This window comes from Wyeomyia smithii, chromosome 2 (genome assembly GCF_029784165.1).
Source record: "Wyeomyia smithii strain HCP4-BCI-WySm-NY-G18 chromosome 2, ASM2978416v1, whole genome shotgun sequence".
Lineage (NCBI taxonomy): Eukaryota > Metazoa > Arthropoda > Insecta > Diptera > Culicidae > Wyeomyia > Wyeomyia smithii.
The window spans coordinates 47,371,290-47,393,491 of NC_073695.1; the positions used below are offsets into that span (position 1 = coordinate 47,371,290).

At 39.8% G+C, this 22,202-nt stretch overlaps 5 protein-coding genes across 5 annotated transcripts in view; 3 read left to right on the forward strand and 2 right to left on the reverse strand.

Annotated features, from left to right (window-relative positions):
• LOC129721352 (uncharacterized) overlaps positions 1 to 1,191 on the forward strand; it is a 38,628-nt gene extending 37,437 nt beyond the window's left edge. The window contains exons 6-8 of the mRNA XM_055673814.1: positions 52 to 162; positions 233 to 392; positions 877 to 1,191. Coding sequence (XP_055529789.1) covers positions 52 to 162; positions 233 to 280 — 159 coding nt within the window. The 3' untranslated portion in view covers positions 281 to 392; positions 877 to 1,191. The remainder of the gene's footprint in view (positions 1 to 51; positions 163 to 232; positions 393 to 876) is intronic.
• Positions 1,067 to 3,126, reverse strand: LOC129721351 (uncharacterized). Its single transcript, XM_055673813.1, has 2 exons — positions 2,777 to 3,126; positions 1,067 to 2,395 (listed from the first exon to the last, which is right to left on the reverse strand). Exons 1-2 carry the CDS (start codon positions 2,944 to 2,946, stop codon positions 1,246 to 1,248), a joined length of 1,320 nt encoding a protein of 439 aa, XP_055529788.1. The 5' UTR covers positions 2,947 to 3,126; the 3' UTR covers positions 1,067 to 1,245.
• Positions 3,127 to 7,595: 4,469 nt separating this feature from the next.
• LOC129721353 (syntaxin-17) lies at positions 7,596 to 9,516 on the forward strand. Its single transcript, XM_055673816.1, has 2 exons — positions 7,596 to 8,500; positions 8,563 to 9,516. Exons 1-2 carry the CDS (start codon positions 8,179 to 8,181, stop codon positions 9,168 to 9,170), a joined length of 930 nt encoding a protein of 309 aa, XP_055529791.1. The 5' UTR covers positions 7,596 to 8,178; the 3' UTR covers positions 9,171 to 9,516.
• LOC129721354 (protein LLP homolog) lies at positions 9,449 to 10,236 on the reverse strand. Its single transcript, XM_055673817.1, has 2 exons — positions 9,928 to 10,236; positions 9,449 to 9,861 (listed from the first exon to the last, which is right to left on the reverse strand). The coding sequence occupies exons 1-2, from the start codon at positions 10,096 to 10,098 to the stop codon at positions 9,568 to 9,570; spliced, it is 465 nt and encodes a 154-aa protein (XP_055529792.1). The 5' UTR covers positions 10,099 to 10,236; the 3' UTR covers positions 9,449 to 9,567.
• Positions 10,237 to 13,134: 2,898 nt separating this feature from the next.
• LOC129721355 (cAMP-dependent protein kinase catalytic subunit-like) lies at positions 13,135 to 14,919 on the forward strand. Its single transcript, XM_055673818.1, has 3 exons — positions 13,135 to 13,254; positions 13,901 to 13,951; positions 14,494 to 14,919. Exon 3 carries the CDS (start codon positions 14,601 to 14,603, stop codon positions 14,868 to 14,870), a length of 270 nt encoding a protein of 89 aa, XP_055529793.1. The 5' UTR covers positions 13,135 to 13,254; positions 13,901 to 13,951; positions 14,494 to 14,600; the 3' UTR covers positions 14,871 to 14,919.
• Positions 14,920 to 22,202: the final 7,283 nt, after the last annotated feature.

Genomic DNA, 22,202 nt, shown 5'->3' on the forward strand with positions numbered 1-22,202 from the left:
GTTCCTTACGTCTTGTTCTCTTTACTCGCTCCGCTCTCGCATACTTTGCAGATTATCTACAGTGAAGATCGCAGATCCCAATCGCAGAACCACGAGCTCGACAAGAAGGTCCAGTACGCGATGGATGCTGTTTCTTCGTTGCGGTCGCAAATTTCACGATTGGTATGTCTGCTCTAATCCCACCCCGGGACACTGTCTGGACGCAGTTTAATTTATCTCTCGTCTTACACAGTACCAAAAGCTTTACCCGAGCGTGGATTACGGGAATCGGATCAACTAGTGAACAACGAAACTACGTGGGTTGTTAGACTCGAGACCCCGATTCTCTCTCTATCTCTGGCGTAGGATGTATTTATTGTAATTAATGCTAGACCGTGTTTTTTGAAAGTAAGGTGAGTAAATTCAAGTGTTTAATTTTTAATCGGCAATAAATACACAAGGCAGGCTTTTCCATGCTTGTAGGAAAGTAGCAAAAGCATAACGAAGAGAATTACACTACTCTCGGGCTGTTTCTTTTAGATGTTCATTATCCGAGACAAGAAAAATTATTACGTTAGAACCTACTCTGCTCACGTATATAATTTAGTAAACTGATTGAACAAAGACTTTTGTGTTTCAATGATGTTAGAGATTTTTAGTAGCCATTTTCAGTAAAATAAAACTCATAATGTTCTACATGTCTCTGTGTTTTCGAGTTGTTCTAAATTGAAGTTATGACGATATGAATTAAAGCAATTAAACTAACTTTACTCAGTAGCAGTAGAAGTTTTCCTATAACGAAAAGCTAAAACGTAGAGAACACAATAACCTTAATCTTTTCTCTTTGAAGATAACCACTACATAACAATAAAATTCACCGCTTATTTGCCATTTCAGATTGCAACCAAATGTGTTTCGTCTATGAGGGTCCCACCGTGTGAGATACGACAAAACTGCCCACGATATCATTCGTAACACGTAGCATACCAAAACCACATTATCCGTTCTAGGAAAACAGGAAGCTGTCAATAAGGCAGTCTGATCAGTCCAGAAGCTGGATTTTTTGGCATAAAATAAAAGCACCGCGTTTGATATGTTAATACCTAAGAAAAAAATCTATATTTATTGTCCTTACAAATCTAAGCGACAATACACGAATAGAAGGAAGATTAAATGTAAAAATTTATTGAAATAAAAAAAATCCAATTTAAAAACTTACTCGACTTTACTTGAATTTACCTGCTAGGCTTTCGACGGCAGGAAACTTTACTCCGACCAGCTGTTGTAAAGCTCTGGATAGACAATATTTTTCCAGTAGTCCATTGCTTTGTTTAGCTTGTTGACGGCAAAGCTCCGGTTCAGATTGAACGAGTGCATGTAGATCTCATTGTTGGTTTCGAAATTTGGATCCGCTACGCACACGACACCAGCCGTTTTTCCATGCATGTACATGTGGATCTGAATCTCCATGTAGTATTTCTCGCAGATGGATCCGTTTTCGGTGACATACTTCTGCATGTGATCCTTCGTCTTGGGGCATTTAATCTCAATCACGTGCGACTGGCAAATACCGTCCGGCACATCGAAGATTATCGGGTAATTGGGGTTTAGTGAAAGTTTGCAGTTTTCGTACTTTGTTTTAGTGTACTTTTCCAGCCGTTGCCGAACGGCTAGCTTCTTGCGTTGTATGACAGGATCAGTTTCCTTATGACATCCAAGAATGGTTTCGTATAGTACTGCCTGAGTGACATGTAGATTGATACAATCCGAAACTTTTGCACTAGTAATCCGAGCGTAACGTAATTCTAAGTACCACGGGTTAAATTTCGGTGTGAACTTTAACTTATCGGCCAAAACCGCCTGTGACGAAAGTATAACAGAGTGTGCGTGCTCAAAGAACTGAGCCGCGTCGTATCTATTTTTAACGGCAGTCATAACCATCTCGTGAATCGACAGGTTGGCAAATTTTTTGTTAGTCGATGAGAAGTTCCATCGCAGCGGACAGTCAATATCTTCAGTCTGTAGAATGCGAACAATTTCGCGGATGAAATTTTTTGCCTTAGTTTTGTTCAGCGGTGGTTTCGCAGGAATGATTTCGAGCTCAGCAGCGATTGGTGGGCGGAAATAGCATATTACTTCACTGCTGTCGTCACCTTCACTTTTCCGGTGCAGCCAACTAAGGAAACTGATTGCATGCCGACAGTCACCTGCCTCGCTGCATTCGCTGCAATCAATCGATACGACCCGGTCATCCTCCTCGTTGATGGTCGCCGACAGCTGGTAAGCCTTTGCTTCTTCATCATTGTAGCCCGTAATTATTTGACCTTTGACGACACAAATGTTATCATCGCGCTTCAACTGAACGTAGCAAATACAATCGTCCGTAAACTCCGGTTTGTTCGCTGCAACCGAGTTGCTGTAAAACCAAATAAATTAGCGTTGGATCTGTTAACTTCTTTTCTAAAAAATTTGGATTGGAAATTCATTTGTGATTTTAGCAAATAACTTTTCCGAAATGTCAAACCGTGTCAATCCGTCTGCTGGATGATGAGGGAGATAGATACAGTTACATTACTCCCGTCAGAGCCCAATCTGACTTGCCCTGTCATTGTCCGTCAGTCATTCGAATGAAGCAAAAAAATGCTCGCAAAAATGGCATCCTTCAACTTCTGATGTCCTCCCGGCAGTCGAGAAGAGGTGTCAATTTTTGGATTGACGTCTTGCCTGACACTCGGGAAAAGTTCGTTGAAACTCGTTGACGCACAACTCGAGGGCACCGGTTCAATAAGTTACTTACAGATTTTTCAACGCATCCGGACTTTCCGAAGCGGACCGCATAAGCTGGACTGCGTAGGCCCACATCGTTTCGCTACTGACGCACGGCAGATTGTGCGAGTAGCCTTTGGTAAAGCCACTACCCAACGCTGGACTGGTGTCATTCACTTCGAGGTCGGTGTCCACTTCCATTGGGCGGATTATTTTGTACAGTTCACTTTTAGAAACACTGAACCCCAGGAAAGATGTACAGGTGTAAGAGATCCACTTTTAATTGATAAATTTTGAAACTTTTGTTATTGTTTACCAGTGAGTTGACCCGACTAATGATGGCTTTAGTTTTTCACTTGCGGATCGTTTTTGAGTTGGCTGGTTGTGCGTCTAGAGAGAACGTAACACTTTCGAATATTTTCTGAGAGCTAACTTCGAACACGGAGGAATTATTTCAACACGGATGAGTTGAAATATTTCACCAGGTTCTAGCTGAAATTTCTTCTTGCCATTAATCCACCACTCAAAATATTTTTCAAAAGTTATGCGAATATTTTCCACTGTCATTTTCATGTAGATTTTACGTGATTGTCATTGGAAGTTATCATGAACTGGTGAGATGATGTATCCTGTGAATCTTATTCAGTAAACATATGCATTTCATGTGAGTTTCACGTAGAATTTAACTACCGGTAAAGTGAAAAGTATTTGATTGTCTGATAGGTTCTACGTTTTATACAACGTATAATTTTCAATTGTGGTTTCTCAAATTCTTGAGAACCTAGGAATAGTTTTCAGAAATTATCCAAATATGTTGCTTGATAAGTCGTACGGGTATGCAAAATCGCCAATGATCGCCAGTGATAATCACTGTTAGCTGCAACTGTTTATGTTCAAGAAATTTCTCGCAATTTTAACTGAATCTTTGTGAAATCTCGATGCCGGGTTCTTAGGGATTTTCCAAAACTCACTTATTGGGAAGTCATCGAGGAATTCCTTTCATGTTCAAAGACAACATCAGACAACAGCTTCGCCATTTTGATTTCTGTGTATTTTCGCACGGAGAGTTCACGCGATACTTCATTCTGTTTGACGTTGCCAAGTTGACGTAGATGATACGTGATAAAACATAGATACGTGATAAAACATGTTATGTTTGTCACATAACTCATGCAAAATTACAGAAAATGAATAAGTACAGGAAATTTCACGTAACAATAGCATGAAAAATATTTTGAGTGAATGAACTCATGGGTTCAATCTCATTTGTGCCCGCTGTCAGCTATCAGATAAAGGTGTATGAGATGTGGCGGTGATATGCTATCTCCGCAATGCCTTAGAGGTGGTTTTGAAAACTGATATTGGTATATTTCATATATTTCACTAAGGCTAATTGCATCTGAAACGCGAATTACAGACAACTTGCAAGCAAAATGCAGACAACATGCACATCAGATTGATCGTATGCTAATCAACCAGATCGAACGCGACAGAATGCCTTCGTTAATCGTATCTTCGCGTTCACTCTCGTATGCTGGTATACTATAAATCTGACGTACAAGTTGTCTGCATTTTGCTTGCAAATTGTCGGTAATTCACGTTTCAGCGGAAATTCGTAATAAATGGTGCAAAAAACACCGAACCGAAAGCGATATCCGCATAATCAATAATCATAAAACGTGCCTAACAACTGGTTTGGGATATAGTCGCGACTAAATGGGTTATCGTTAAACCACATACATAAGACATACGTAGCACTCAGGAAGAAATCTTTCAAAAAAGTTGGTACAAAATGAACTACTCGAATGGCACCACACTCTGAATAAAACCTCTGTTTAAGTTGTTTTTGAAGGCAGTGTACCTGCGCAGCCCTGAATTTGTCCAGGGCCGGCGGTTGATGTGGGTAGTATGGGTAATAGTACCCACTCGGAAAAATCCCTGTGAGTACTTACCCACACGGAATTATCGGACAAAACCAAAAAAAAGTGATGTTTTCTATGTTCAAAACTTAAAACTGTCAGGCACATGTACGAGCGACCGCTTCTAATGGTTGTCGTTGAGTGAGAGTTTATAAAGCTACAGATTTTATGCATTTCTAAGCGATTCGCTATGAAATAAAATTTCGATTTCGAAAACTTCAAGAGCTGCTCTTGTGAATTTATTTCATTGGTCAAAAAAGTGAGACGCCTTCTACTGTAAGTGAAGCATCTCCAGAAGTCTGATTATGTTTCAACTTTAAATAAAGACTTTTCGAGAATACAATGCATTAAAGAAATGCACAAAAATTATCGATTTTTCATTGAAGCTGAAGAGGAAGACCGAGGGAAAAGTGACTACACCGCTGCGTGCGCTTGGTCCGGAGGTTGGTGCCACCGGCCAAACGGGGAAATTTATAGTAAGAAGTGCCTGCCGAAAGTTGCGTTGTTCATCAAGAAATACCATTAAAGGCAAAAACGCAGTGTACTGGCGGGATCTGCCGCTGGCCCACTACTCGAAGCAACCGCTGGAGGAGATGGGACGTCCTCTAGCTCGCCCCATCGAGAGTTTCATAGTGAAACTGAAGCGTAAGATTTACTCCAACAATTTTGTCGCGAAAATTGATAAATAAAACGAAGAAAGAAATCTAAAACATGCCTACACGCACTTCTCATCCGCAATGGCAATTGTTCCGATTAATTGCCGGAAGGCCACCCATGAACCTCCCCTACTCTTTACTACCCACTCGGGAAAATAGTGTGACGCCGGCCCTGCATTTGTCTCGTTCCTACTCGAAAAATGCTGCATTGATTTTGTAAATAACTTTTTGACAGTTACTTATGGGATTTTCTTTGGGGCTCGATGAAGCCGAGAAAAAGGAAATTCATTTTGTTCATTATTTATCGAGCAGTTTGACAGGACGAGGTACGGAGTACTATGGGGCAACGTGTACCAGTAAAAAACGCCAGTGTTACGTATGTCTTATGTATGTGGTTAAACCACAGACGTACAGATGTGCCTCTTTGAACAAAAATCCTGAAAATCTTCGTCCTTATTTGAAACGCTACACTCATGCGCCACCATGTGAGCTTATTGCCTACTAACTTATTTTCGTCAAACGGTTTTTGTTTTTGCTAATGGGTTTGCACGCTTGCTTAAATCAAGACAAGCAGCATTACTGATGGTTTTTGACTTTGATAATGAATGTGCACGCTTGCTTATCCAGCTTTTTACGCACCATAATGATGGGTGCTATAATGCGCGTTCGTAATTTGTGAACCTGTCTGCTTACGTCAGACTTGTCATTTCTGTAGTTTTGGCAACATTAATGTCGCCAGATTTATTGTTTTGAAGTAGAATACTTCTCTCAGGAAGTTCAGCTACATAGGGATGTAAAATGAAAATCTAAAACCGAAAAAAGTGAAAAGTATGTCCAATTTCAAATGTCAAAAAATCGATCGAATATTCGATGGATTTCCTTCGTTCTTAAGCTTGTAGTACACTCTTTGTCTGATGGTCAAATATTTGACCTTCTGACATAATGGCCAAATTTATTTGACATCATGGTTGTTGTTTGCCCGTGTTTGCCCCATGTTAAAATCGGAGAGTGACAAATAATTATCTTTGACCAAATTTTTATCTGTCAAAAAGAGACAAATATTTGACGCTCGGTCAAAGAGTGTACTACAGGCTTTACAGCAATAGATTGGAAAATCTTCTAAGATTCTTCCCAAATGAAGATAATTGTAACTTTATTATTCAAATTATCGTACTATTAAAAATAGTCAAGCCTTGTCAAAACGAAAAACTCGACCTCTGACTGGTCGTTATATAATTGCTTCCCAAGCACGGTCGACAGAATCATATACCTTGCAATTGAAAATATGCTATTTAATTTTTCCCGTTCTGAGCTTTAACCAAACGTTAATTACACTGGGGTCGCTTTTTACGCGGGTTGTTTTTATGCGTTTTTTGGAAGTGATATTTATACAAAAATGCGGATTATTTCTACTCGATTCGGAAGATTGTTTGTATGCGATATCAAATAAGTTTAGTATAAATATTTCTAATCTAATCTTTTAAATGCGGTACAACCAACCGCGTAAAAAGCGACCCCAGTGTATCTTAATTTGAATTCACATGTATACTCTGACTGTAGAAACTTGTTTGCGCCGCAAAGAGTTTGTTCTTTTCCTGTTCAGTGAGGTCGTATTTATATGTGCAAACTGAAATTGAGTAGTACTTAAACTTAATTTGCACAGAATTTTCAATACTGCCAATGACTGACACGCAAGCAGCCGAGTTATTTTTCTTATAAAAGTATTCTACTTCAACCTTGCGGTCGTGGCTTTGCACACAACCCTCCTGTGATTTTTTCGTGCGAAAAACATGAAGAGTCAAACTGACGTAAGCAAAGTTGTCAAAGGGGTAGATAACAAATTACGAATTTTTCATTATAGCGTCCGCCATTATGGCGCGTAAAAAGCTGGATAGCGTAGCGACACTAGGGCATTATTGCCCACTAAGCAAAATTTCAAAATTATCGTTATTTTTCTGGTCGATGAAATCGTCATCGAGTGGCACGTCTGTTTGTCTGAGGTTAAACCATATGAATTATCAACCGTCTATGGTTATTGATGATGCGTGTAGTGGAACCGAAGAGAACACCAAAAGCATCATAAAAGTTTTTCAATTTCAAATGCTTATAACCAAGCCAGTTTTCAACGGATTTTCTTCATTCTTGCAGTAATCGATTGGAAAACTAGCTACGCATCCACCAGAATGAGGAAAATTGTGATTTAATGATGCTAATTATTGTACTCTTGATATATGTACAACCTTGTTTTGAATGCAGACTTTGATCAGTCAGACCAGATATCATCTAATATGGGTATTTTTAGAACCGGAATGATTTCCAGAGGCCGTCATTGTGAGTTGCAAGATGGTGACTGCCGGTTTCTGAAGAACAGCACAAAATGATCAAATGCCATCCAATATTACTACTTCCAAGATTAGTACGATACCTAGAGACCTAAAACCGACCTCGGACGCTACTGGTTGCATCTTTCGGTTCCATGGAAATATTTCATCCGAAGCGAACGTGAAATCAGCCCTTCTGCCCCTCAATTATCTTCATAACCGTATATACGGCGCTCATGAAATCCAGTCATCATCTTTGAACCCTTATTTACATGTTAAAATACATAAACAAAAGAAAGCATTTGATTGTAAAACAGCATTAGAAGGACACGAAAATTAGTTCAAATCACCTCGTAAACATTGCTTTCGTCATCGTGTTATTTCGCTGCGTATAATCTACTGCTTTGTGTGATTGAAAATATAGATGTTAAAACCCTAGTGGAATGAAAAACAACAGCCAGTTGTAAAAGTCGATTTTAATTAATCTTTTGAGAATCTGCTTATATTAGGTCAAAATACTAACTAAAAATTACGAGAATGGGCGACGATCAGCAAGATGATAAAATCTCGCTGAAATTGGCGGAAATATCTATTCAAAAGTTCAACCAGTCCATTCCACAGTACTTGAATTTACTGAAGAATCACAAGTGTAACATTGAGAAGGTAGGATCCCTCAAGGACTGGGATCGAATCAAGCGGGAACAGATCAATGCCACCCGGGTGACCAAGCAGATGAAGTATTTGATTCTGGAAATCGATAAAGTGCGTAGCCGAGTTCAGGATAGCGATCTGGAGCGGTTTGATGAGGGCATAGAGGAGGCGAAAAAAATGGCATTCGCTGGAATGGGGGAGTATTTGGGTGAGTAATTAGTTATTACTGCATGTTATTTTGATTGTTAATACTTGATATCATTCACTTAGATATGCAGCAAAAGTTTGCTTCGCAGTCTCAATCCTCCTACAGTTTGCACGACGAAGATCGCAGAAGCTTGGTGGAAGATGGAGATAATCGTTACGGAAACCAATTGGCCCAGGTGTCAAAAATAACGAGCACTTACGATAGAGAAGAGGATGAATTACGACAACGGGCGGAGTGTTTGAAAGAAATGGAAAAGTTGCAGCAAGAGATTGTCGATATTCAAGACCTTTTTCAGGCTGTTCATACGATGACGCACGGCCAGGCCGAGATGATCGAGGCGGTGGAAGAAAACGTTGAGGTGACACAGGTGCATGTGGAAGCAGGAGAAACGGCGTTGCGTAAAGCACTTCGCTATAAGAAGGCCATTTATCCGATGTGTGGTGCTCTACTTGGATCGTGCATAGGCGGACCGATTGGATTAATTGTGGGCTTAAAGGCCGGAGGTCTGGCGGCAATTGGGGGAGGGCTAGTTGGGTTTGCTGGTGGCAAATTTGTCAAGAATGAAGATGAGATCGACGCGGTAGACGGTGGCGATAAAGCGGTCGAAGTCGAGGCAAACGGTTTAGCTGCTGCCGAACAGGAACTTTCTCTGTGTGAAAGAAAGGAATGACGGCTGGGCTATTTTTGTGTTATTCAGTAGAGTGTCATCGTTCTAGGGTAAATGTTGCTGTTATATTTTAAAGTTAAGAAAAAAGATTGATACTAATCGTTGTTGGTAGTGAACCATACTCTTGACATGTTTCTTTAATAATCTTTTCAAGTAGAGTTACTCATCTACATACAAGTGATTTCAAAGCGATATTGCCAGGAATAGAAAGTCCTAAGCTAAACAATAACTAACGTTTGAAGCTTAATCAGAACCAAATGTTAGACATACGATACTAGTGATTGTTTTGAAGATTTATTTATTGATATCCCCTCCTACTTCGGAAACAGACATAAAATACAATATCTTATTCCAAAAAAAGAAAACGACTCGGTTTCATTTAACAGAAATAGCCTTTTGATTAAACGATGTTTTTCCAGTTGCAAGTTTCGTCGATAAAGTGCATCTTGCGTCCTGGAATTCGGCGCTTCTTTTTGATTTTGCCTTCTTTGATCATCTGCTTCCTACGCTCCTTTTTGGCATTATACCAAACCGGATACTGACCGAACTGATCCCGTTTTGTTCTAGCATTATAGCGATGCGTTACATTGGATTTTTCGTGTTTCACTTCGACATACTCTTCCGTGTCACAAAACTCCTGTGTTTCTTGCTTGATGATGTCCTCCATTGCTTCCTGCTTAATCTTTTCTTCTTCCTACAAATACATTTTACGTTAAAATTGGTTCACTGAGTTTTTTCTATCAAAGGAAAAAGCATTCACCTCTTGACGTTTTTGCTGTTCGGTGATTTCTTTTACTTTTTCCATCAGATCTTTGCCATCGTCGTCGATCAGTCCCAGGGTTTTCTTTAGTTTCTTAAGTTCTTTCTGTTTGTTTTTTGCTCGGCGGATACGGTTATTTTTGTCCCGCCGCCCTTTGGAACGAGCCGTCATCGTGGAAAGATGGGTATAGCGCACACGAAATCGGCAGAAAATCTAGTATTTTTCGAACTAATTCTCCCCAAACACGGAAACGTGTTTTGATTCCGCTAATGGCCGATGTGAAGAGGATGACAGCTTGCTTTGCTTGACATTTGGTTTCTATCAAGCTACGCACTAAGAACCGATTCAAGCACAAAAAACCGATTGGAGAGGCTAGCCAATACACGAACCAGCATTTTCTCGAAAGCGGCATCTTTTAGAAAATAGGAAAACGAAAATGTCTTAAAATAATTTTGTAGAAAATCTGTATAAAAATAAAAAAATAAATAAAGTAGCACACATGAAAATATCACAAACATTTGAAAACTGCTGTTTTTATTTTGCAACGCACAAAAAACAATAACAAAACTTTTATATTAATAGTAATAGTAATTTTAAGATTTTAATAGAAAAAACATGGGAAACACATCAAGGTCAACATATTACATATGTTCTGCAATCCTTAGACGACATACTGCCGGGAATACAATTTTTGGGCTATATAATGTCGTTTTCGTTTTTGCGGTGTAGCTACCCCGCGGACTACACTTTGTCCTATCACTGTTTTTTTACATTTTTCGGACTATCCCGGACTATCCTTTTTCTGTCCCGGACAGTCCGCGCAAGAAACAGAGTGCAGTTTCGAATGGCACCAACACATTCACACGTATGTGTCAAAATCAAAAAAAAAAAAAATGTGTCAAAATCGGTTTGCTTTGATTATCGTTTTTCGCGTGTCGAACATCAGGTTGAATTTTATTTATTTTATTTTGTAATTTTTCAGTAAATTGGCAAACATTTCGTACAGTAGCACAAACGCGATAAAAGACAATGGCGATAATGACCAAAACAAAAGTGACAGCTGCCTCTGGTATTACGCACACCATTGCAACTGCTCGGAAAGTGTTTTTTTTTCAGCTGCAAAGCGTAGTCCGGGACGGGATAGTCCTGCCGTAAAAACGAATTCGACATAAGAGATTGCTTCTCCTCGGGCAAATCAGTTTACTAGCAGCGGGCAGCAGCATTAGACAGTAGCAGCGATGGCAGTGGTCAAAGGCGGCGTGGAGCAGCAGCGCGCAACAGCAGCGGTGATAGTGGTTAGCTGTAATTCGTACCTCCTCAGTTTGGCTCCTCTTCGATCTGAGCTGTACCCCACCAGCGGTAATCCAATTCAGCTCTACTTAGGACTGTACATTAACCTACGGCAATATGTATTGGGGTGGGGAATCGTTATATATAAAAAAAAGAAATTTGATAGCAGGAAGCCAGAACCAAGTTTTTTTTTTGTTCTATTTGGGGCCCCAAATAATCCTAAATTTATTGGAAGTCGATTGGTTTTGTCTCTGCTTGGCGCATTGCATTTCAAATTTATATGGAGATTTGTATGGCAAAACCAACTTTTATGCATTTTCCATTCTAAAGAGTTCAAAATGGCTCAAACCATAAACCATAAACTCAGGACAGACAGGATATTTCTTATGGGAATCCCACTGACGCCGGTATAGTTTAAAAAAATCACGTTTTGCTCAGAAAATTACACTCTTTCAGATGATATATAAAAATCGAAAATCCGTGAATAGCTCAACAACCCAATTCAAAAATTCAAAATAAAACAGGAAAAACACATCAACACCACTATGATAAATACTTTCCAAAGACCTTACCCATCACCATGCCGAATGGTTTCCTCCAAAACAGGGTCAGAGCCGAGTTCTGTTATTTTCAATATGAACCGATTCATTAGAGTAAACTGGAACACCGGTCAATTTTTTTGTGCTTGAAAATTTTTATATGAAACATGGAAAAACACATCAACGCCACTATGTTAGACACGTTCTATAGACCCTACCCCGTCACCATGCCGAATGGTTTCCTCCAAAACAGGGTCAGAGCCGAGTTCTGGAACTTTCAATATGAACGATTTACCACCACCACCATGAGAAAGTTATCTAAAAATTTACATATGAAACATGGAAAAACACATCAACCCCACCATATTAGATACATTCTATAGACTCTACCCCGTCACCATGCCGAATGGTTTCCTCCAGAACAGGGTCAGAGCCGAGCTCTGGAACTTTCAATATGAACGATTTACCACCACCATACATGAGAAAGTTATCTAAAAAAATTTTATATGAAACATGGAAAAACACATCAACCCAACCATATTAGATACATTCAATAGACCCTACCCCGTCACCATGCCGAATGGTTTCCTCCAAAACAGGGTCAGAGCCGAGTTCTGTTATTTTCAATATGAACCGATTCATTAGAGTAAACTGGAACACCGGTCAATTTTTTTGTGCTTGAAAATTTTTATATGAAACATGGAAAAACACATCAACGCCACTATGTTAGACACGTTCTATAGACCCTACCCCGTCACCATGCCGAATGGTTTCCTCCAAAACAGGGTCAGAGCCGAGTTCTGGAACTTTCAATATGAACGATTTACCACCATCATACATGAGAAAGTTATCTAAAAATTTACATATGAAACATGGAAAAACACATCAACCCCACCATATTAGATACATTCTATAGACTCTACCCCGTCACCATGCCGAATGGTTTCCTCCAGAACAGGGTCAGAGCCGAGCTCTGGAACTTTCAATATGAACGATTTACCACCACCATACATGAGAAAGTTATCTAAAAAATTTTATATGAAACATGGAAAAACACATCAACCCAACCATATTAGATACATTCAATAGACCCTACCTCCGACACGCTCCACCGCATTTGAGTTAATATATATTTTTCAACTATATAAAGAAGTTTAATTTACGACCCCATGGAAACCAAAAAAATCTGTATAAATCTGTATTATTTGGTGGTGGTGGTGGTGCCGGTGGCGGTGCCGGTGCCGGTGGTGGTGGTGGTTGCGGTGCCGGTGGTGGTGGCGGTGCCACACGCGCTGCAAACATGCATACACGCGCTACAGACATGCATACACGCCATAAACATACACACACGCTATAGAGCAAGCCACACACGCTAGCCACACACCTTATATATTAGTTCGTCGAAAAGTTCGTCGTGAAAAGTTGGTCGTGTTCGTTAAAAATCATTGTAAAAAGGATTTGAAATCAAAAGATGCCGCCAAAACACAAATCATCGGATGTAAGTATATACCTTTATACTTATTTATGTTTTATTTAGGATATTTAGTACTAACTGAATATACTCGTCCTTGCTCGTGTAAAAATTTCTGCTTTTTCTACTTTTTTTTCAATTTCAAAAATTAATCGTTATTTCAGTTACAAACTTGTTTATATGCCACATTTCGTTTCTCCATCAGGAGCTAAAATGAAAAAATTTGCAGGTGAGCCTACCCTCGAGCAAACGATATAATTGACCATAGAAAAAAAAAACTGATCCTAAATCTACTCCACATTGTTTAGTGGATTTGTGTATTTGTGGTCCCCGTGGCTCTGTGGTTAGCGATGTCGATCGGCTAGCTCTCCCACACGGTTATGATAGCGGGTTCAATTCCCGATCGAGTCAAGGAACTTTTCGAGCTAGAAATTTTCTCGACTCAGCACTGGGGCACGGTGTATCGTTGTAATTATCCTACACCTGCAAAATGTGCCAAAAACAGTATCGATAACGAATTCTCTCAACTATAATCTAGTTGATCGAGACCGCTATTAGCCCCAAGGCTAGCGTGCGATATTGTTTTGTTATTGTTTAATGGATTGTACTGTGATTACATACATACATATCTGGAGTACCGCCTAACCTATATTTTTTTTTTTTTCTCTTTCAGTTTTGTCCACGATGTAAGGCAAAGGCCAGGCCTCCACCGGAGAAAGTAAATGTGAGTTTTCATAGTTTTAAATTTTCAAACCTTTTTTATATATTGTTTTTTATTTCCGGCCTAGAGGTGGGGAAAATAGTTCACTACATTGAGCGGATCATAGCGATTCCGCTCACTAAAGTGAACTAGTTCAAAAGAGTCAGTTCTTTGGAAGGACGAAATCTATTGATCGCTCTCAGAACTGGTTCTTCCGAAGAATTGGCTCTCTTGATCAGCTCGCAGGCAATCCACTCGTGATCAAATACTTTCTTTTGAAGAACTGACTCTTCAGATCAGTTCGTGAACGGATTGCCCACCTCTAGTTTCCGCGGATGAAACCGAAACCTAAAATGTATACCTGAGACTTTTCAACAATGTTAGAAATTTGTAATTTTAATTATTAGGATCTATTTTGCATCTTTTCCACCGATTTTATGATCATTGTTCAATATTACTAAGACAATAGTATAACAAAGATAACAATCTGAAAAACATGTATTTCTTTTTACATTTCCATAATATACACACTCCTAAAACACTTTTATACTCCTTACTATTTCAAGTACTGTGGCATATGTGGAGGACACCTCAAGGATGAAAAACCGTCAACAGCGCCACGGCGGCAGCGTATGCCAGCACCGCAACAGCATGGTGCTTCAAATTGGCCATAATGGCCAAATTGGCCATAATAAATTGGCCACAAATGAATTGGCCACAAATGAATTGGCCACAACAACCACAACAACCACAACCCTGGTTCGATGCGTTGACCAATCTGCAGCAACAACAAATCAGGCTCCAAAAACAACTGCAGCAACAACAGCGGCTGCAGCAACAACAACAGCGAATGCAACAACAACAGCTGCGGCAGCAACAACAGCAACTGCAGCAACAACAGGAAGCAGAAGAGCAGAAGGAAAATCTACAAGAGGAGCAATAAAAACGATATAAAATAAAAAACGATATAAAATAAAAAACGATATAAAATAAAAAGCGTTAAAACGATATAAAATAAAAAACAAAATAAACAAAAACTTTTTTTGTCTTAGTTAATTTTCTGCAAAAACGCTATCCGAAAGCTTCCTGTTCTTTGTTCTTTGAGTAAGCTTTAGGCTTAGCTGACTTAGTTTTTCATGAATGGCGGTATTGAATAGTTTATATTGAAAGTTCCAGAACTCGACTCTGACCCTGTTTTGGAGGAAACCATTTGGCATGGTGACGGGATAGGGTCTATAGAACGTATCTAACATAGTGGCGTTGATGTGTTTTTCCATGTTTCATATAAAAATTTTCAAGCACAAAAAAATTGACCGGTGTTCCAGTTTACTCTAATGAATCGGTTCATATTGAAAGTAACAGAACTTGGCTCTGACCCTGTTTTGGAGGAAACCATTCGGCATGGTGACGGTGTAGGGTCTATAGAACGTGTCTAACATAGTGGCGTTGATGTGTTTTTCCATGTTTCATATACAAATTTTTAGATAACTTTCTCATGTATGGTGGTGTTAAATCGTTCATATTGAAAGTTTCAGAACTCGGCTCTGACCCTGTTTTGGAAGAAACCATTTGGCATGGTGACGGGGTAGGGTCCATAGAACGTGTCTAACATAGTGGCGTTGATGTGTTTTTCCATGTTTCATATAAAAATTTTTAGATAACTTTCTCATGTATGGTGGTGTTAAATCGTTCATATTGAAAGTAACAGAACTCGGCTCTGACCCTGTTTTGGAGGAAACCATTTGGCATGGTAACGCGGTAGGGTCTATAGAACGTGTCTAACATAGTGGCGTTGATGTGTTTTTCCATGTTTCATATAAAATTTTTTAGATAACTTTCTCATGTATGGTGGTGTTAAATCGTTCATATTGAAAATTTCAGAACTCGGCTCTGACCCTGTTTTGGAGGAAACCATTTGGCATGGTGATGGGGTAGGGTCTATAGAATGTATCTAATATGGTGGAGTTGATGTGCAGTTTTAAATCTTAATATAAAAAGCGGAGGACAACGATAGAATTTTTTTTTAAATCACCGTTTTACTCAGAAAATGCAGAGCTTTCAGATGATATAAAAAACTGATATAGCTAAACAACCCAATTACTTTTAGTTTTGCGGTTAACATAAGACATGATTTAAATAATTTCCATAGCTCGGCTCTGTCCCTTCTTACAAAACTATTATTTAAAATAGTTGTAGGCCAGGGAATGCAGATCATATCTAATTTGGTGACGTTGATGTGTTTTTTACATGATTTATATAATTTTTTTGGAATTACTTTCTATTAGAATTATTTTGCGTCCAAATTTATTTCCTGTAGTTCAGCGGTTCTCAACTTTTGAAGTAGAATACTTCTCTCAGGAAGTTCGGCTACATAGGGATGTGAAATGAAAATCTAAAACCGAAAAAAGTGAAAAATATGTCCAATTTCAAATGCTAATAAATCGGTTAGTATTCGATGGATTTCCTTCGTTCTTGCAGCAATAGATTGGAAAATCTTCTAAGATTTTTCCCAAAATAAGATAATTGTAATTTTATTATTCACACTATTGTACTATTGAAAATAGTCAAGCCTTGTCAAAACGAAAATTTCGACCCCTGATTGGTCGTTATATGCTTGCTTCCCAAGCACGGTCGACAGAATCATATACCTTGCAATTGAAAACATGCTATTTGGCCTATATAAGAGTCTGTTTCAGCCGGAGCCGCTCATAACAGTTCTGAACAGCGACGACAGCAGTCCTCCCTTAGCAGCAGCGGGAGCGAGCAGTGGGTACCATCGATAGCGGAAAGCGGCCACAACTGTGGCATGGCTGTGGATAGGCGTAGCAGTTCCAGCGGATCTCACCATCGATAGCAGCAGGGCCAGCAGATGCAGTTACAGTGGATACCAATGGCGGCCACAACTGTGGCATGGCTATGCATAGCGTAGCATCAGACAGCGACAACGGCAGTCGTTCTTCCTCAGCAGCAGCACTAGCCCTGTGGTTGGTCACCACGTCTCAGGAGCAGCGCGGTTTTTCTCAGCGTGTGTCGCCAGACAGCCATTATTCCCCCCGTGTTGGGGCAGTATGATGATTGTCATCAGGAAATCCAGTTTCGGAAATCAAAATGCCTTTTTGAAGGCAAATAAACAAGTCATTGAAAGTTAATAATTTTTATCAACGCAAGCAAGCATTCTGTGTTGCATCCTAGCAATTTAAATTTGTCGCACCCGTCTAATTTACTGAAAGTGAAATAGCTTCCACAGTGCATGTTGTCCGTGTATCTTAATTCCCCCAATGTTAGGGCAGCTCAAAGGTTGTAATCAGCAACCGATTTTGAACCGCAACATGCTTTTTTCAAGGCAAAAAAAAATTGAAGGTTAATAATTTTCTGGCATCAACACAAGCAGACATTCTGTGCGGGATGCAATCAAATTCTGTTGTAGTTGTCTAATTTTAACTTTCACTTTATTTAGTAAACCCCCCACTGTAGAGGCAGCGCAAAGGCTGCGATCAGCATAACCGACATTGAATAATAAATTGCCCTGTTAGTACGCATTCACAAAAACAGTTAGTCCGACTATGCAGAGCTAATATGAAGTCGATTCAATCAATCAGCATAAACAGAATTTCGTCGTCCCCCAGCTGCCAAGTTGCAACATGATGCAACACGCAACAGCGAGCAAACGAAATCGCTTGATGTTACAAACCGCAATAAGATACGGGTTAAAACCGTTGCGTGTGTGAGAGCACCATCGGTGTTTATTCGCTGGATACACTATCTACTGTCTACTGAACGCAATAATCTGCTTACATGCGACACGGAGACGGGAACATTTTCTTCAACGAAGCTGCGCAACACGACACAAAACATGTTATTTTGTTGCTTCAATGAGAGTGCTATCGGTCCGGCTCGACAAGAAATCATTTTTGTGCATCCGTGCTACGAAACTGAGGAAAAACTTTAGAAACTGAAAAAAGAGGTGGAGCTTATCAAATGATCGCTCTGAGCCGGAATGAAGTCACACATATTTTTCAAGTTATGTCGATCCACCACGTACAAAAAATAATTCATTCCTATTTTCATCCCTATATAAGAGCCTGTTTCAGCCGGAGCCGCTCATAATAGTTCTGAACAGTGACGACAGCAGTCCTCCCTTAGCAGCAGCGGGAGCGAGCAGAGGGTACCATCGATAGCGGAAAGCGGCCACAACTGTGGCATGGCTGTGGATAAGCGTAGCAGTTCCAGCGGATCTCACCATCGATAGCAGCAGGGCCAGCAGATGCAGGTACAGTGGATACCAATGGCGGCCACAACTGTGGCATGGCTATGCATAGCGTAGCATCAGACAGCGACAACAGCAGTCGTCCTTCCTTAGCAGCAGCCCTAGCCCTGTGATTGGTCACCACGTCTCAGGAGCAGTGCGGTTTTTCTCAGCGTGTGTCGCCAGACAGCCATTATTCCCCCCGTGTTGGGGCAGCATGAAGATTGCCATCAGGAAATCCAATTTTGGAAATCAAAATGCCTTTTTGAAGGCAAATAAACAAGTCATTGAAAGTTAATAATTTTTGTCAACGCAAGCAAGCATTCTGTGTTGGATCCTAGCAACTTAAATCTGTCGCACCCGTCTAATTTACTGAATGTGAAATAGCTTCCACAGTGCATGTTGTCCGTGTATCTTAATTCCCCCAATGTTAGGGCAGCTCAAAGGTTGTAATTAGCAACCGATTTTGAACCGCAAAATGCTTTTTTCAAGGCAAATAAAAAATAATTGAAGGTTAATAATTTTCTGGCATCAACACAAGCAGACATTCTGTGCGGGATGCAATCAAATTCTGTTGTTGTTGTCCAATTTTTACTTTATTTAGTAATCCCCCCACTGTAGGGGCAGCGCAAAGGCTGCGATCAGCATGACCAACTTTGAATAACAAATGGTTAACGTTTATTCACTAAAAATTCATCCAATTCAAAACAGGTTTTTGTCTGAGTACAATAATTTGCACAAAAAGACATTAGAAATTTTACCGCATTATTAGACGCGTTTCTCCAGTCATGCCTCGTGAACGTGAAGGTTCCCTATCACAGACATAGATTTCGTGCTCCAGCACATTACAACACGTGGAAATTGTCTTTTTACTAGTGCAACATTTCTTGGAAGTGTTTTATTATTCTCGGGTAAGAGACTACGAGTGCATTTTGAAGTAGAATACTTCTCTCAGGAAGTTCGGCTACATAGGGATGTGAAATGAAAATCTAAAACCGAAAAAAGTGAAAAATATGTCCAATTTCAAATGCTAATAAATCGGTTAGTATTCGATGGATTTCCTTCGTTCTTGCAGCAATAGATTGGAAAATCTTCTAAGATTCTTCCCAAAATAAGATAACTGTAATTTTATTATTCACACTATTGTACCATTGAAAATAGTCAAGCCTTGTCAAAACGAAAAATTCGACCTCTGATTGGTCGTTATATATTTGCTTCCCAAGCACGGTCGACAGAATCATATACCTTGCAATTGAAAACATGCTATTTGGCCTATATAAGAGCCTGTTTCAGCCGGAGCCGCTCATAATAGTTCTAGACAGCGACAACAGCAGTCGTCCTTCCTTAGCAGCAGCACTAGCCCTGTGGTTGGTCACCACGTCTCAGGAGCAGCGCGGTTTTTCTCAGCGTGTGTCGCCAGACAGCCATTATTCCCCCCGTGTTGGGGCAGCATGATAATTGCCATCAGGAAATCCAATTTCGGAAATCAAAATGCCTTTTTGAAGGCAAATAAACAAGTCATTGAAAGTTAATAATTTTTGTCAACGCAAGCAAGCATTCTGTGTTGCATCCTAGCAATTCAAATTTGTCGCACCCGTCTAATTTACTGAATGTGAAATAGCTTCCACAGTGCATGTTGTCCGTGCATCTTATTGTGGCGCCAGCACTAAATTAAAGTTCGGAAGTCGGACTTCCGACTTCCGAACTTTCTTCCGACTTTACAAACACATAGAATAAATGCGTGTTCACGGTGTTTACACAACATGAACTGCGGGAATGATTTCAATGTATTTGTTTTTGTAAGCCGTAGTGACAGCGCAGTGGCGGCTGAGATGGTTGCAGTGTTGCGAGAACAACAAAAATAAACATCGGAAGTGAGCCTGACTGCCAGATCATCAGCGACGATTTGATCATTTTTATTTAAATGCACAATATTTCCACCAATGTTAGGGCAGCTCAAAGGTTGTAATTAGCAACCGATTTTGAGCCGCAACATGCTTTTTTCTAGGCAAATAAAAGAATAATTGAAGGTTGATAATTTTCTGGCATCAACACAAGCAGACATTCTGTGCGGGATGCAATCAAATTCTGTTGTAGTTGTCCAATTTTCACTTTATTTAGTGAACCCCCCACTGTAGGGGCAGTGCAAAGGTGCGATCAGCATAACCGACATTGAATAATTAACTGCCCTGTTAGTACGCATTCACAAAAGCAGTTAGTTCGACTATGCAGAGCTAATATGAAGTCGATTCAATCAATCAGTATAAACATAATTTCGTCGTCTCCCAGCTGCCAAGTTGCAACATGATGCAACACGCAACAGCGAGCAAACGAAATCGCTTGATGTTACAAACCGCAATAAGATACGGGTTAAAACCGTCGCGTGTGTGACTGACACGCAAGCAGCCGGGTTATCTCTCTTGTAAAAGTATTCTACTTCAACCTTGCGGTCGTGGCTTTGCATACAACCTTCTTGTGATTTTTTTTGTGCCCGTACCCCTTGGCGATATTTTTCATATCGATTGTACCCCCTGGCTTGAAATGTTTTGGCAAAGTGGGAGAGAGTACCCAACAAGCAATTTTGATGATTTACAGCTTAATAAGCTATTATTCAGTAGATTTCGATTGAACTATAGTTTAACAAGCCGTTATCCAACAAAATTGTTTGTTGGGTAGTGGTAGATCATGTTTTGGTAGTCTTGTTTAGGTTTCAAATTGAACTATGGTTTGTTTGATTGCTACAGTCATGTTTTAAGAGCAAGGTTGAAAAACAAATGAAGTATTTTAGAGAAAAATTGCTTTGTCCGCCATCACTGATTTTTCTTTCGTGTACCCCCTGAAGGCTTTCGAGTACCTCCAGAGGTACGCGTACCCCAGGTTAAGAACTCTGCTGTAGTTCATACCTTTTGTCACTTTTGATGCACAAAAATACGGTTCGTATTTTTTTATTACAAATACTGTTTTTCTACAAAATTATTTCTAGACAGTTTCATTTCTCAAGTTTCCAACAGGTGGCGCTTTCGAAAAATCTATTTTGGTTCGTGTATCGGCTTTTCGCTTCAACCAATTTTTTGTGCTTGAATCGGTTCTTAGTGCATATCTGCCAGATGGCGCTTTATAATAATGCTGGTTCGTGTCTCGGCTTTTCGGCCTCGAAACGGTTTTATGCTTGAAACGGTTTCTTGTGCGTAGCTTGACGCCGGTTGACATTTGATACACTGAACGAAATATTCGCGTTCGGCCTTGATGCATGCTTCTTCATTTTTACTCTAAAATGAGTATATTATCACCTTAAAAAAAGTCCGTGCAATGAAATCATTGTGGATCTCAAGATAATCACACGAATCACGATCAAAGTAACTTAAACCTTTCGAACCCACAAAGACTGCGCTAGCATGTTATGTTTCTGCTGATCAGAATTCTCGACTACTTTGTGATAAGGTCCTTGTACTTCACGAGCAAAAATCATTTCTCACTCGTTTTATTTACGTTTAGACATACGACCTTATCACAAAGTACTTCAGAGTTGTTGTCTGCGCGTCATTCATTTTACAATAAGTTTTGTACATTTTCAAATAAATAGGTTGATTACGAACACGAAAGCTTGTAAGCACCGCACATTCTTTTCGAATTCTTTTTCAGATAAGAAAACCTAGCATTATATCCTTTCAAATCTTCATTTTGATAATAACCGCTGAGCGAAACATCGTGTGAAGTGCTGCCATGCAGTCTTACATGCGGTCCATTATCAGAGTTTTCCAGTTTGACACATGTTCACACACTGGCGCTGCTGTTGGGCTAAAACACGCGACGTGAAGACTGTATGGGATGGCGCTAATGTTGTTTTTTGTGTAAAGTGCTGTTACTATTTGAATGATAATTTTAATAAAAATATGGAGTTCGTCTCCTAGCCTGAACTAGTGCAGTGCACTTTGGAAAAAAAATCAGAATATTGCTTGGGGCAAGACACAATTGATACCTTGCGAAATATTTCAAATATTCAATATCACGAAGTATTTATCGTTGCAT